Source organism: Streptopelia decaocto (genome assembly GCF_964273445.1).
Source record: "Streptopelia decaocto genome assembly, chromosome: 7".
In the NCBI taxonomy this organism is placed as follows: Eukaryota; Metazoa; Chordata; class Aves; order Columbiformes; family Columbidae; genus Streptopelia; species Streptopelia decaocto.
Genome location: NC_138661.1, coordinates 10,714,015 through 10,729,000, shown reverse-complemented (window position 1 = coordinate 10,729,000; position 14,986 = coordinate 10,714,015). Strand labels below are relative to the sequence as shown.

The 14,986-nt window shown below is 42.7% G+C and overlaps 1 protein-coding gene across 1 annotated transcript in view; it reads left to right on the top strand.

The window, feature by feature from the left end:
• Positions 1-5,211: 5,211 nt before the first annotated feature.
• Positions 5,212-14,986, top strand: part of ASPG (asparaginase) — a 47,336-nt gene continuing 37,561 nt past the window's right edge. The window contains exons 1-3 of the mRNA XM_082057870.1: positions 5,212-5,395; positions 10,310-10,439; positions 13,948-14,059. Coding sequence (XP_081913996.1) covers positions 5,236-5,395; positions 10,310-10,439; positions 13,948-14,059 — 402 coding nt within the window. The 5' untranslated portion in view covers positions 5,212-5,235. The remainder of the gene's footprint in view (positions 5,396-10,309; positions 10,440-13,947; positions 14,060-14,986) is intronic.

The window sequence follows — 14,986 nt, the reverse complement described above, 5'->3', positions numbered from 1 at the left end:
GGGAAGACGCCTGAAAGTTTGCTTTGTGAACGGGGACAGGCACCTGGAGAGAAGGTAAGCAGCATTCGGCTTGGCATATTTCCTCCATGCAGTAAACAATAGAGTGAACCTGCCACCGAACTCTTTTAAGTCGCGCTTCTCTTTAAGAAATCTAAACATTGTTCTGCAGCAAGCAGAACCCCTACATTACTCCCCTGTGACACTTGCCAGTTAAGTTCTCAGAGACAGTTTCATTTCTCCAGGCTTATGCTGTAGGATGCACAGCCTGGGCCTTCAGTTGAGCCATTAGAAATGCTGGTGAAGTTCTTCTCAGAAACAAAATTTCTAAACTCTGCCCTCTCAGGTAATATTCTGCTGCCTGTAGCATCATTTCAGGGAAATACACATGTTGCAAATCTCTGAGCTGCCCCATTATGTTTCTTTTTCTGTTATCAACATGGTTTATTTATGTGCTACTCCAGTATATTCCCTAGACAGTTTTCTGGAGTTGCTACCGAGTGTTCTGCTCTCCACCCATCTGTTTGTGCACTGAGGAATTCCTAGATATCGTTTTGCAATTTACTTGAGATCACTAATCTAGTGATGACATTCAGAATTCTGTATTCCAACGTATGAAGTGACTATCAGGTCTACACAGTTTTGATTTTTTAAAAATAAAAAATATTTTTCTGTGGAAAAGAAAACTGTAAGTAAACAAAGCTGAATGTTTTTAAGAAATGGGGAAAAAAACACTTTAGCATATTTTTGCCAGAAACATTTTCAAAAGCTGATTATGCTATAAAACCAGGTATTGAAATTCTGACCAACTCTGATAATCCTACTCAAATTTCTGTTGTGTTAAAATGAAGACATGTTGTCTTCTTCCCTTCTAAGTCAGAGCTTTGATTTTTTGTTAACTAAGTCTCTTTGATCAGAGATCTGAAAGACAATATTACATGACACATACAACTTACTTTCAACAATTTCATGGTTCCTTTTGATTTAGATCTGATTGTTTACCGGACAGGCAAAAGCATATTCACCAGAAAGTCATAACTTCTTTCTGGAAGGAGTGTGCAGAACCTAAACACTGGAGGTTCTCTCCAACCCAAGGAAGCTGGATAACCAAGGGCTTGCCTCGAGCACCTACAAACCAACACATGCAGCTTGGGAAACCAACTGGAGAAACGAGATGTCTGGGTGCAGCTGAAGAGTTGTGATGATAAATTAGAGACAGTGCACAGACACAGGCTCCTTCACAAAGACAACGCAGATGGCGGCTGGGGCTGGTTTTGCGATCTGTGTAAAGGGATGCACAGAGTGCTACAGATTAAGGTTTACAGGCTTTTTGAGAGCTTTCTAGTCAGGATCACAGTGAGGGCTGCAACGGCAATGTCAGTGCCTACTCTAGCCCACCTCATTCAGGACAGGAGATGAGTGAAGCCCCTTCATCTAGGGAGAAGTCATCTCTTCATTGCAGGTCCTGGTTCTCATGGGGGACTCTACAAGCCCAACATCTGAGAGAGCAATATGGAGCCAGGACAAGCAATCCAAGAGATTTTATAGACATTGGGACAATTATTTTGACAAAGTTGCTGGACATGCTGAATATAGGAGGTGCTCTCCTGGATCTGCTACTCACAAACAAGAAGGAGCTGGTCAGGGAGTGACAGTCAAGGGCTGTGCAGTCTGAGATAGCAGCACTCTGGATCCTCAAGGAAAAGGTGCAGCTGTTACTAGTGGGGAAGCAGGGACTGCCACGATGTGGATTTTTCTGAGACAGCAGGTGAATCTCAAATAAACAAGCATTGGTTTACGCTGCAGCTACAAAGTAATTCATCTGTTCCTAACTAAAAAATAAGCATTACTCAAACATTAGTCAAGCCTTATTAGGTGTATAATACCATGAATCTGATGCTGAGGTGTTTGTTGGCTACAGTTGCTCTGTCTTTAATTCTTGGTATTATTGCAACTAAGGGAAGCAAACAGATACTACAGAATATTTCCCACTTCCAGTTAAGCAGTTCTGTAGTCTACCTGAGTGCAAGAAAAACAGGACATGTTTCACAAACAGGCCTTCATATTACAGAAGTGAGGAAGAGCCAGAGTAGATGACAGGCTCTGACTTCAGGGGGGCAGACTTCGGCTTCTTCAGCGATCTAGTAGGCAAGATATCTTGGGAGGCCATCCTGAAGTGCAAAGGAGCCCTGGACAGCTGGCAGATCTGACAGATCTTCAGGGACAAACTGAAAGCAGAATAGTAGTCCAATCTGAAATGCAAAGCAGGACCTCAGCAGGCTGGAGGGGCTGACAGGAACCTCCTAAAATTCAGCAAAGCCAAATGCACAATCCTGGACCTGAGATGGAATAACTACATAAAACGGTACAGGCTGGAGACTGAAAAATTAAATAGTGGTGCAAAAAGGGCTTGGGGGTCCTATGGACAAGTCAAGTCAGAGTCAGCAAAGGGCGCCTGCAGCAATGAAAGCTGAAAGTATGCTGACCTGCATTAGCAAGACTATCAAAGCCAGCAGGTCAAGGGCAATGATTATTCCCCTCAACTTGGTAATTGTGAGGCCATATCTAGAATTCCGGGCCAAGTTTTGGGCCACCCTTTATACGAGAGAGGTTGACAACCTGGAGGAGTGCATACAATTTACTTCTGTTGGAATAGTTAAGTCATAGATATTGGAGTGGAAGAAATTGCTTGGATCATCCCATCATCCCCCTTGAAATTGCGTTAATGTCACTGAAAAGCTGCAACATGGTTTACAATTTAAGTTCATATGACCTGGAGCCAAAATTCCCACCACTTTCATACAGGAAGCATGTTCTTCCTTTGGCTTACTGAGTAACTACTGAGGCATTTAAGCTGCATGCTTTGCCTCATAGTAATTGCACAGCAGCTTATTCTCAGCTCACACAGACTGTGCTTCTCAGCAGTTACTGTCCTCAGGAACTGGCTCATTGTGTTTTAGCCAATTACCCTGCTAATTTTGTGTTACTGTTGGCCAGGAATAATAAATCACATGACACCAGCCCTCAAGATTGACCAGATATTCTTGAAATCAACTTCAGCCTCCTGATACTTAATCTCACATGATCCTCAAAAGAAACTACCATATACCTTCCAAAGATGACTCTTAGAAGTAAAACCAGTATCTGAGCTAAACACCAATACAGGGCTTAATACAGATTTTTTTTTTTTATGCCAGAGCTTAATCTGCCCCCATTCCCACGATTAACCTCTTTGAGTTCTAGAGTCTATAAGGTGCATATCTCTAGATTTTTCTGTAAAATACCTATAACATCACCTTTTTCACCACACCTCCCCACTTCCTTTACCTGCAAAATTGCCCTCTAATCCAGATGTATCAACTATATTACCTAGACACTAAACCTTAAATTGGTATTTAGTTTTAAAGCTTAATGTTTCCATTTTGAAGCATTTGAGTTGAAGAAGGCCTTGTATGCCTGAAAATGTAGGAAGACTAACAGAAAGGGGGAGGAAAATTCCTACCCCATCGTTGTTAACAACCAGGTGAAATATAAATTGGAGCTCAGTTAAGCTTACAATCTAAAATAGGATGGAGCCGAGTCTTCTGTTTCACCACTCTTTCTGTTACATATGACAGCTCTTTTCTCACCAGTTCGGCTTTGTAGGTACTAAAGGACCAGAGGAACTGCTGGTATTGTGAGACCAGAAGACATCACTGTTTTCCATAGCCATATAAATTTCAGCATTACTCCGTGTATTTTGATGACACTAGCAATTCTACTACAGCCTTACCATCACCGGGGCTATGGGCAATAATACTGCTGCCATTTCTTACGAAGCACTGAAATGAAGTAGATGTGTCACCATTTCCTAAACCTGTTCCCTCTGCATTCTTCAGTGCATCAGCTGAGACTCTAAAGTAGCCCCAATGTGCGGAAAATGTCCATTTTGGGATCATGGTATTCAGCTCCTGGCAATCACCAGCTTTTTGCAGATATGGCCAATGACAGCAGAGATGATTATCAGGATAAAAGAGACAGATATTCAGAGCTTCTGAGGTTGAAGTATTAAGTTTCCCCATCCTCTTTATTCTCATTTCTTTTTCAGAGGTCCCAGCTACATGGATAGAGATGGTATCGCCATATGCCCAACCAGGAATCCCTGTTGACCGTTAGCTAGTTTTTTTCCTGAGCACTTTTGGCAAGACTGTTGAGAAACAGAAGCTATTTTTCACAACTCCATGTTGGATCTGGCTGTAGCAAGAATCATTTGATGGTCACGGGTTCCTAGGAAATACCAATGCTTGAGGGTGAACAACCTCAAAGGGACAGAACAGCTCAAATAAAGGAGTTTGTGGGCTAATACTACCGTATAGTCTACATGAGAGGACTGTATATGGATGCTTGATATAACTCAGAAATCAGCCAGGACAGGTTGTGGCTTTGCAGGCTGCTGTTCCTTATGGCACAACTCCCACCGTTCCCAAGAAGACCTTCCCACCACAATCCTTATTTTCTGTATTTCAGTTGTTAGTATTGAACCAGACTCTCCCCATTTGGCCCAGGGCTTGATGTGCTGCCTTGAAGGTGGGAGCTCTTCCCTCTCTCTTAAGGAAACTTGGATGAAAGCCGAGGGTCCGGATTAGGGGTTAGAAATGGAGGGCACGGTGGATGCCTGTACCATGCTGTCTGCTTTTGGAAACACTTGGTGGGAACGAATCCCCTCAGGGGCCAGGCAAGTGGAGGAAGTTCCCACATTCTTCCCCAAGAGCTTTCTGGAAAAAAGAGGGGAGGACGCCGCTCTCCTCGCCGGGGGTGACCCCGCGCCCTGTTCACCCCCCTCTCCCTTCCGGGCCTAGAAAGCGCCGCTGCTCTTCGCTTCTCCTTCAGGCGTGAAGGACCATGACGCTTCCCCCGCGCTGGCGCTGCCCCGCGGCCGCAGCGGCGCAAAGTGCAAGGGGAGGTGCCGGGGCTCGGCCCCACCGCTCTCCCTCAGCTCCCCCGCGGTGAGGGCTCCACCGCGCCCCGGCTCCACCTCACACCCGCCCGCAGCCCTCCAGCTGCAGCCGCCGGCCGCTCGCTGCCCGCTGCGGCGGGCGGCACGGCGGTTCTCCCCGCCTCCGGGGGCAGCGCGGCGGGCCGGGCACGCTCCACCCCGCTGCCTGCCCGAGCCGGCGGGGCGGGAAGGGGCGGCCCCGCACCGCCCTCTAACTCCCCTTTGGCCGGTGGCGCGGGAGGTAGCGGCTCCTCAGGAGCGGGATGGAGGCGGCAGCGGTGGGGCAGCCCCTTGCGCTGAAGCGCTCCCTGTCCGCAGTCCTGGCCGGCTGCCCCCCGGCCTCCGCCGGCGGCGCGAAGGCCGAGGCGCGGGTGCTGGTCATCAACACGGGCGGCACCATCGGCATGGTGCAGGATGTGACGGGTGAGGGGGAGCGGGGGGAGGGGGCTGGCGGGCGCTGGGATGCGGCGTTGGCGAGCGGGGCTGAGGCGGCCGCGTCCTTCACCAGCAGCCGCGCGTTGTGACTGCGGGTTGTGGTTCAGCATCCCCGGGTTCCTCGTACCGGTGTGAGCAGTGCCAGCAGGGTGTGTGCCGTCCTCTGACCCTCTGTGCCTACCGGCTGGTTGTTTCAGTAGCTCATTTGATAGGCATTCTTCTGACAAGCGTGCCTCCCAGCTAGTTAGAGCGCGTTTTGGCAGAGGAGAACATGTTTCCTGAACCATGAGGGTTTTCTCCTCCCCTCTGTTGCACGCTAAAAATGAAACCAGCTTAAGCGTACTAGTCATACAGTCTTTTTTTAGCACCAAAAGAGCCGCTGTCTCAGGCTACCTGGAGAGCACGTGCCTGGCGTTCCCACTGGGCCAGCGTGGGTTGTCGCAGGTGGCGGCCACGTCAAGGATTTTGAAGTGGTGACCTGGCGGCTGCAGCTGCTGTGAGTGCGGCGGTGCACAGCCCGCCAGGTGTCCTGAGCGGGGAGAGCAGGTTGAGCACCTGTACTCTGCTGCCACTGGGCAGGATTCTGCTGCTTTCCTACCAGCTCTTGGCTTCCTTCAAGAAATCACTGAAGAGTTCTGCTTCACTTTACCAAGGGAGGGTGAGACCTGTGCTGATGAAGAAGTTAGATGTGCTAAACCCCCTCCCACCACCGTAAAAATGTTTAAAACCCAAACTGACCTCATTTGTAGGATTAAAACCCTTGGGGCTGTATCTCAGAGTTTCCTAGGTTAGATTTTTTTTCTAATACATATCCCTCCTTCTCAGAAGATGGCAGCTGTCTGATCCTTATTATTGTAGGGAAGATGCTTTAAGGGGTTGTTCTACTTTGCTTTTTATGGCTGTTATCTTTGTGTTTAATCTCTCAAAGTTGTAAAAAAATTTCTATTTCAGATGATGTGCGGCAACATTCCCATTTGTCTGCATAGTTTATACTAAAATAACTTCCTACTTGTATTATTTCAGCTTCCTAAATACCTTTTTAAGCAAATAAATTGAAATCACAACTAATTCTTTTATAAATGAATTCCACAACCTCTTCTCATCTTGTGTCTTTTTTTCCTTTTGCTTAACAAATGTCACTCACTAAAGCATGTGCAAACAATCTAACAGTTATGATCCAATGCTGCTGGCTTGCTACATCCTGGTGAGAGTTTTAACCTGCTTTTCTGGCAGCAGAGCAGCCCAAGCACCTCTTTCAGAATATTTGGCAGTCGTTAGTATTCAGACAGAAGCTGGCGAAAGGGCATGGGAAAGGCAGTATGCTTAAAAGGAGGGGAAATAATGCTCACTTCTTTTATTAATCAATGGATAGAAAGTGCTTGTTTACAACCGTACCTGGAACTACAAATGTTTTATTTCAAGCAAGGTGAACAGAAGTAGCTTCCTTGAGCTGCATGGAACCTTTCATAGCAGCAACTGCTCAAATTGAAACGATCAACTTAGGCTTCTACATGACTAATTTCTGTCTAGGCTTACAAGCTTTTCTGTGGCCTTTCCAGTTGCCAGTTTCATTTTTAAAATCGGACAGTTTTGATCGGCCTAATGTATTCTGCAGGGAATATGTTCCTGTGCAGAACTGCACTCATGTGCAAGACTGATAACAATCAATTCCCTGGGCTGACTGTGCACGTGTGGAGCGATTATTTATCATCACAAGGGCTGATTGTGAACCTCACGGAGAGGTTCTGCGGTTGATCTGTGCACGTGTGGCAACTCCAACATGTCGTGCACCTGTTGGACTTTCTGCACACCTACAGGTTGCCTGCACAGGAATCATTTTCAGAGGATGGATAGTCTGTTTCTGTAAGTGGGATGACAACCAGAGTCAGCTACAGACTCAGTATTGACGGTTTTGCTGTCAAATAGGCCATTGCAGTGCATTTTTTAAATTCATTCCTTCTGCTTCCTCCTACTTATTTCATTCTGTAACAGCCTCTTTTGGCCTATCAGTAGCTCAGTTCCAAAAGATAATCTTACTGCACTCCTTAGTGAGGCTTCTGTGATATTAATCTTTGCATCAACTTTGTGTTCATGTTGCTCCTGGTTGGTGCTTTCAGGAAGATCATTTCCCTGGGCTTGTAGGCTGAATCTCTTTCCTAGCTTTTACCTCAAATATTAAGGGAAGAGGCACCGAACAAATAGAAGTGGAACTAAGCTAAATCCCCTTAGAAAGATTATGTAGCTTGCAGTAGAGTCTGCCTGGGTAACTTAGTTAATTATCTGTCTTTCCTAGGCACACTAGACTGCCAAACAGTAGGCTGCTGTAGTCCAAACCTTTTTCTCTTTGAAACCTACACACCTCACTTCCGAAAGCCCCATTACTACAGCTGCGGAAATGAATATTTTGGAAAACACTTTCTGCTTCTCTGCCTTTGCAAAATGTAATCGTTATCTGGGGATCTGGCACCATCAATGTATGGGCCATTTGTATTGATGTTCCTGTAGGTAAAATGTGGTTTAGTGAAGTCCTTTGTATTGCTCAGTGTGGAGAGTGAATTAGGACTGGCGATGATGACTCGAGTGTGCTGAGGTGCAGCACCTTCCTCCCCAGCTCTGGTTTCTTGGGTGCAGAGACCCATGGACACAGCTACATCGGACTTCTTCAACTCCTCATTCTCTGCTGCAGCACGGACTATAGGATATCTTGATTGATAAGCAGCTATAACAGTGTGATCTGTATCACTGGCATGAAAAGGAGAGCCTTTGAATGTAAATGAGACAGAACTGTGCTTGTTCTCCTCGGCCACGATTGCTGGTTTGCTGTTCTGCCCTGGTGACGCAGAGAAAGGACAGAAGTTGGTGAGAGCTGCTGGGACAAGTTGCATGGCCTGGCTCTTCTCTGCAGGGGTGAAGTTGCTTCAAATACTTGGTTAGCAAGCTTGGCTCGCAAAAGATGTTTTCCGTGCATAATAAAGTAGAAGTGTTCTTAGATCTGTTGCACTTGTGTTCCCCAGTGTTTGCCTCTTGGAACCGTAAAGCAGAAAACACTACTAAGCATGGATGCATTTAGGGGACACACCGGTTCATCTAAGTGGATCATCTTGGATACATCTGCAAAATGTCTTCAAAAGAAGGTTGAAGTTCAGTGCAAGCAGTTAAAGAAAAATCCTAACAGATTTGTGATTAAGGGGAACTGCCATTTGTAGAGAAGGGATTTAAGAATATTAATGCACAACAGCTCTCAAGTTCTTGGGGCAAATACACAAAATAAACAGTCTAGTTCATTGTCAATATTCAGAGTGAGATGAGCATTGAACAAACAGAAAAATAATCAGAAAGCATACAGAAAACACTTGATACTGGGCTGCACTTCAGAGCCAAACAACTCTATACCCAAGCACAGCGGAAGTGCCCATTTGTGACTAAGCTAGGAACATCATTAATAGGAAGAGCAGGGATTATAGCTGAATGAATGAAACATCCAAAGCTTGAGAGTATGTTAAGTATGTTTTGTAAAACAAAGTATTCTGGCAGAAATCCAAACAAATCCATTCAAATGCTGGTGCCATCCTGTGAGAAAGTTGGCTATGAAGGGGCCTGCTACTTCATTTAGGGCAAGCCAGGAAGGGAGATTAGGGGGTTCTTAAGGATTTTTCCATCAGTTTGGAAAGTAAATGGGAAAAAAAGAAATACTATTAAAAATATTCTTTGTGTTTTGGAGTGTTTTAAATAAACATTGCTCTTTGAAGACGAAACAAAAAAAAATACCTATACTAACTTGAATAAGAATTGTGTTTAAACAAACAGAAGAGCTAGGAAGTAGGAACTACCTGCCCTTGAATTAGGAATAACTAGAACTAGCAGAAGTAGAATAATGACTAGATGATCTTTTGAGGTCCCTTCCAATCCCAAACATACTGTGATACTGTGATACTGTAATGAGATTTGAGAGTTTGTTCACCATCTGAAGAGGTGGTATAAAACCATCACTGAGATTAAACTGAACTGCGCAGTAACGCCAGTAGAATCTTGAAGTCTAGAAGGAAATATACCTCTGATGGAAGTTCCTTGAAGGAAAAACACCTCAAAAAGTCAGACTTAACAAGAACAGGGTGGCTTCTGACTGCAGACACCAGTACTGTTGCCATCGTTCCTGAACAGGGTGTTGGGAGAGGAGTTGCAAGTCGGATTCATGCATGAGCTCAGTTCCATAGTGCTGAGGATTATAACATCAAAAACTTAGGTGCCGTTCTGGCTAACAGATTTCTCTGTATATTTGTGTATTTATATCTTTGGACCTGTCAGTGCTCAATACCTACTGTGGGCTTTGCTTTAGCTTTGTCTTACTTATTTTTTTCTCAGTGGAAATGCTATTGATATAACCTGCAGCTTTCCAACATAGTCATACCAGTACCTTGCTGTTTGTACCAATACTGCTACAGGCTAAGAAGCTCAGGTAAAAATATCCCAACTTTGTAGTACAAAATGATGCTCGCTGTTTTGTAAGTCTTCTGCCAGTAGGTAGAAATAGCTATGGCAAATGTAAAAAAGAATGGTAGCTATTTGCTGCAATTGCAAAATTGCCTTCCTGCCCCTACAGCTGATCAGTATCTACACACAAGCAATAACTGAAGCAGGTAAAAGATAAATATTTGGTATGGAGGAGATTTGTAACATTATTTCTCTTAATTAAAGGATTTATTTATTTCAAATCAAGAAAAGAATATCTGCAAGTAGATTTATTGGTTATATTCCGTTTTAATGTTCTGGAAATAGACTTTAAATTCAATTTGAAGGACGAGGAAACAACTGTGTAACTCGACTTCTTCCCTCCTTACTGTGCCACTTTCTTCCTTCTGTGCCTGCTCCTTTATTTACTTATTTTGTTCTGTATTTTTAAAGGACTTGCTCCTGAGGCCAATAAATTAGTAAACAGCTTGAAAACAATGCCGATGCTGCATGACGAAGCATATGCCAAAGAAACAAAACTGAGCCACATCCATGAATTTCCAGATGACACTCTGGTGCTCCCGTAAGTACATTTTCCTTGGGGAGAGGGGAGGTTAGGGAAGTATCCAAACATTTAATGTGAAGAATCCACTATGAGATTAACAAAAATGCTTATATTGACTTAAAACGAAAAAGCCCACCATGTCTGACACAATAGAAGATGTCTGATAAATTTGCAATGAATTGTCTTACAACTGCTTGAGAAATAACTTTTAAATTAGGCCACAAGTAATCACTCTGGGCAGCTTAGTTCTGTGGGTTTTTTTTTCTTCTTTTGGATATTAAGTTGCTACTGTGCAGGCATACAAATATTCTGTAGAAACTAAGAAAACTGTATATACAGGTCCATGTGAATTATCTTCTGCATTTGTCTGAAAAAGTCGCATCTAATTAATGCATCTTTGAATAGGCCTCATGCTTTAATTCTGCAGGCCTTCTGTTTTTAAAAAAAACCCTAAAAGCTGCTTGTCTTTCGCAAATTTATGCAACATTATGATAACAAGTGATGGTCTTATAATTAATCTGCATTGCTTCTTAACTGTTGGGCAATGATTAATAAGCTTATAGGTTTTATTTAGAGGGCAGTATGCTAATTTGAGATATTCCCCAGCTGTGATGAATGACTATACCCCTGTAAACATGTTAACTTTGCACAATGGATGATTTTACACAGTCATTAAAAAATAAATGGGACTATAGCTGTTTTGCTGTAAGAGTAAAAATGGATGTTCTTTAATCTTTAAGGAGAAAATCAGGGCATACAAAGAAAACGTAAATTCTATTAATTTCTTTCTATTTTGCATTGAGGTCTTTGTGTGAAGGTTTTAAAAATAACCACTTAAAAGGCAGATGGCAGAAAAAGGGGTAAAACGAAAAGAAATGGCCTCCCAGTGGAGCAGTGTTGATGTGAATATACAGTTTGTGTTAAATACGGTGATTATACTAAGAAAAATGGAGCTCTGTTAATACTGTGCTTGTAACCGAATAACTTTTAAATACTCTAAGGGATTTGAAATATAACAAAACTATACTAAAATATCCATTTGAGTCCTAAATATACTTCTCCTGGCAGATCTTTTCCATGAAGAACTGAAAAGCTTAAAACAATAATTCGCATCAAAACCTGAGGTTTGAAAAACACTCTTGTCTTGTTTTTCTGGCACTGCTGAGTGTCGTTTCTGGAGGTCAGTCATGGCAACTTGCCATCTCCTCCTTTGTGCTAGCCGAGTGATATTTTAACTAGGCAGTTGAGAAATATTGTGAGTTTCTGGTAAGAGAAAATAGGAGTATTTTGTGAACTTTGTATATCTGTGTGATAACCTTGACGTAAGAGGAACGACATGATCTCTGTTTAGGGAGAGGTATCAGAAGTTGTAGACTAGGCTGGTCTCTGCTGTCAGTACATCTTGTTTTATTTAAACAGCACAATCTCAGGGGACCTTTCTTTTCACAGATTTTCAACTGAATTCCAAAGTTACTCTTAGCATGTATAAATGTGATATCCAACAAGGCAATTTTTCCTGTGAAGTCTAACTTCTTAGGTACAGTATGTTGGTTGATTATGAATGAAAACTACATATTGTTTAAATATTCTTTCTGCTATACACAACTGTCTTACAGGCCTCATAAGGAGAGCAGGTCTGCAGATTTTATTAGCTGATTAATTGATCACTGACTCTTGGTTTTGCATATTTTTTAGTTTCTATAAATACATATATGCATAGCGAATGGGAACAAAACGCGATTGCAAATGCCAAGGGAAGGTAATCAACTTTTCTGTGCCCTAAGCACCTATTTTGGGAACTTTTACTCATCCGTGCAGTATCCTGGTCTTTCCTACAGCCTTTGTAAGCATCTGTCACAGTTACAGCAGGCAGGGAACTTTCCATCATCCTCAGGCAGTGGAAGAGCATTGAGAACACTCACAAGATGCTGTAAAACGCGCTCCGGATGGCTCTGCCTGGGAGAGCTGACCTGCCAGCAGTTCTTTGTTAGCTGCTTGTTGGCCAGTACGTTGCTAAACAGGGACATACTGCAACTGATGTAAGAATGGGTGAAAATGGTGGATATTCTGCCCTCTTCCAAGCTTCAGAAAGGTATCAGAAAACAAAGTAGTAGGGTTATTTTTTTAATCCCAAATCTTAACTAGCCAAGGGGAATTTATATGCAGTTGACTTTACTCTGAGTGGTTAGAAAATCAGTGTGCAGAAATAGGCATATTTTTGGGGGGGTAAAACACGTGCTCTGTAGGTCCATTTGGCTGGCAAATGAAAGGTCTTTGAGGAGTCACATTTCTTGAGACAGGCAGGTGGAGAAAGGGAGACCTGTGGTCCTTGGAGGCAGGGAGAGCAGCCAGGAGGCTTAGAGCTGGGACAGTCCCACTGTGATTCCAGAGCCACCATCTCCTTCGATAAGTCCACCCCCAAATTTGGGATTGAGTACTTTTGTAAGACACTGGAGTGCCTAAACACTTCTTGGTCTTTGGTTTCCATCTGCTGGGTTACACACAGCCTGATGTCACATTTCTCAGCCCCACAGGTACTTTATCCTGTTCCTTGACTGTTCATCTTTGTTTTGTTTTTTGTTTTTTGTTTTTTTTCTCTTGCATAAATGTTTTGTCTTGTTTTTGCTGTACTTGGAGCAGTCTTTTCCCAGCTGTCAGGGTTGCACTTGTTCAATGACCAATAACTGATCGCCACTGAGTTGCTAATAGTCCTGGGGTCTCTGTTTTCAACCTCTGCCAGTATTTTAGGATCTTTGCTATTATTATATTAAATGCTTAAACTCCTCATCATAACAAGAGACAGCTGGTACCATATAGCAAACTTTCATAACAAGGTGGCAACGGGCCTAGTAGGCTGGGACTGGGGTTTTACAAAGTTGGCCTATTTACTAGCAAAGGCAACAGTTTACTTGAAGATCTCAACTAACAAAGAGAGTTTTATTTCCAAATCTGAGGTCAGAGAAACTGAGAAGAGTGGATCTTCTACAGGCCACAAAAATGAATCGCAGTCATAAGATTCTTAAGAGAAGGTACTGTTTCTGTCAGGGAAGATAACCCATTTATAGGGTGTCTACTTTTATGTATGAAAGGATCAAAAGGATCAAAAAGTTTTACAACTCTTCTGTTGAGCCCCTATAAACATTGGGAGCTTTATAGATTCCTCTCAATAGCTTATGCAGCATTTTTAAACCTTAAGGCTGGGTATTGCCTTTCGTTAGACTCAGTTCCAAACTTAAAGTAAGTCTGGGTTCTTCTTTGCTGTCTTTAGTTTTACCAGCTCCTCCCGTCCTCACAAATCACATTTTTTATTAAATTAAATTTAGGGATTTGTGCTTTAAACCACATCAAGCCATGAACTTCTAAACTTGAAATTTAATGTTCCAAATTTAAGACCTTTTTTTTTACCGTAGACTTGGGGGATGAGGAGGAAAAGGGTGAAAACTGCTGATTTAGAGAGAAAATCAGAACTGATGAAGTGATACTAGCTCTAAGAACTATTTTTTTTTCCAATTGTCTTTCTTTATAGTGTCTCTAAGCAAAACAAAAGAATTTTTTACACAATCTTGGAGCTCTCACCACTGCTGGATTCTTCCAACATGACACCAGAGGACTGGGCAAAAATTGCAAAGAAACTTGAGGTACTATGGTATGGGATGTGTGTGTTGCTTAAACAAAACCATCAATGTATCTAGTACACTTAGCAAGATAAAATAATTCAGCAATGCTATACATATGTATTTGTTTATTTAAAATGTAAATGTCATGTATCTTGCTTAATTACTCACAAAGCGACAAGTCCTGTCCTTGCAAGGCTTGCCGATTTTTTTTATTATTATTTTTTCCTTTTGAAAATGTTGCAAACTCATTAATGTTATATATGTCTTCCAATGGTGAGACGTGTCATAATTCTGTACAAGAAAATAAATAGGAAAATTGCAGGTCTCATTGAATAAGGTCTATAATGTGTAGGTTGATATGCTCTAAAATGTTGACTAAAAGTCGCTGTCCAAAAACGTTGAATAAAATCCTAAGGTGTAGGTGACTTAACTGCAGGTTGCTTAGTTACACATCATTCGAGTGTTCAAATAGCTTAATAGTTAGCTATAGACATAGAAAATAATTTCACGTCTTTATGCCTTTGTTACTCTGGACACAGACAGACTTTGACCAGCTTTGGCTTTGCAGCCAGTAGAAAAAACGCTATCATGGTTAGGTTTCCCACAGTGGGAGATGTTTAAAGCCCTAGATATTTCTGCATATATAGATTAATTCATTACATCCTCCTCTAGATTAAAAAAATCAGCATTTCTTTGCTCCTGTCCCTGTGTCTGAACTTAGCTGTGTGCTTTTAAGAAAGAAATGCAAAGCATTAAACATACTTCACACCAGGAATTCATATACAGCTGTCGGAAATAAATACCCGTGAACCTGGTAAGATATTGCTCCTCCACTCCTGCTCACTCTGCGATAGCGGGCTTTATAATGTAAATTTCCTTCTTTGACCAAGCTGCAGGAACGCTTGCAAACAGCGTAGTAATGCTGAGAATGCTGCTGACGATTCAGGT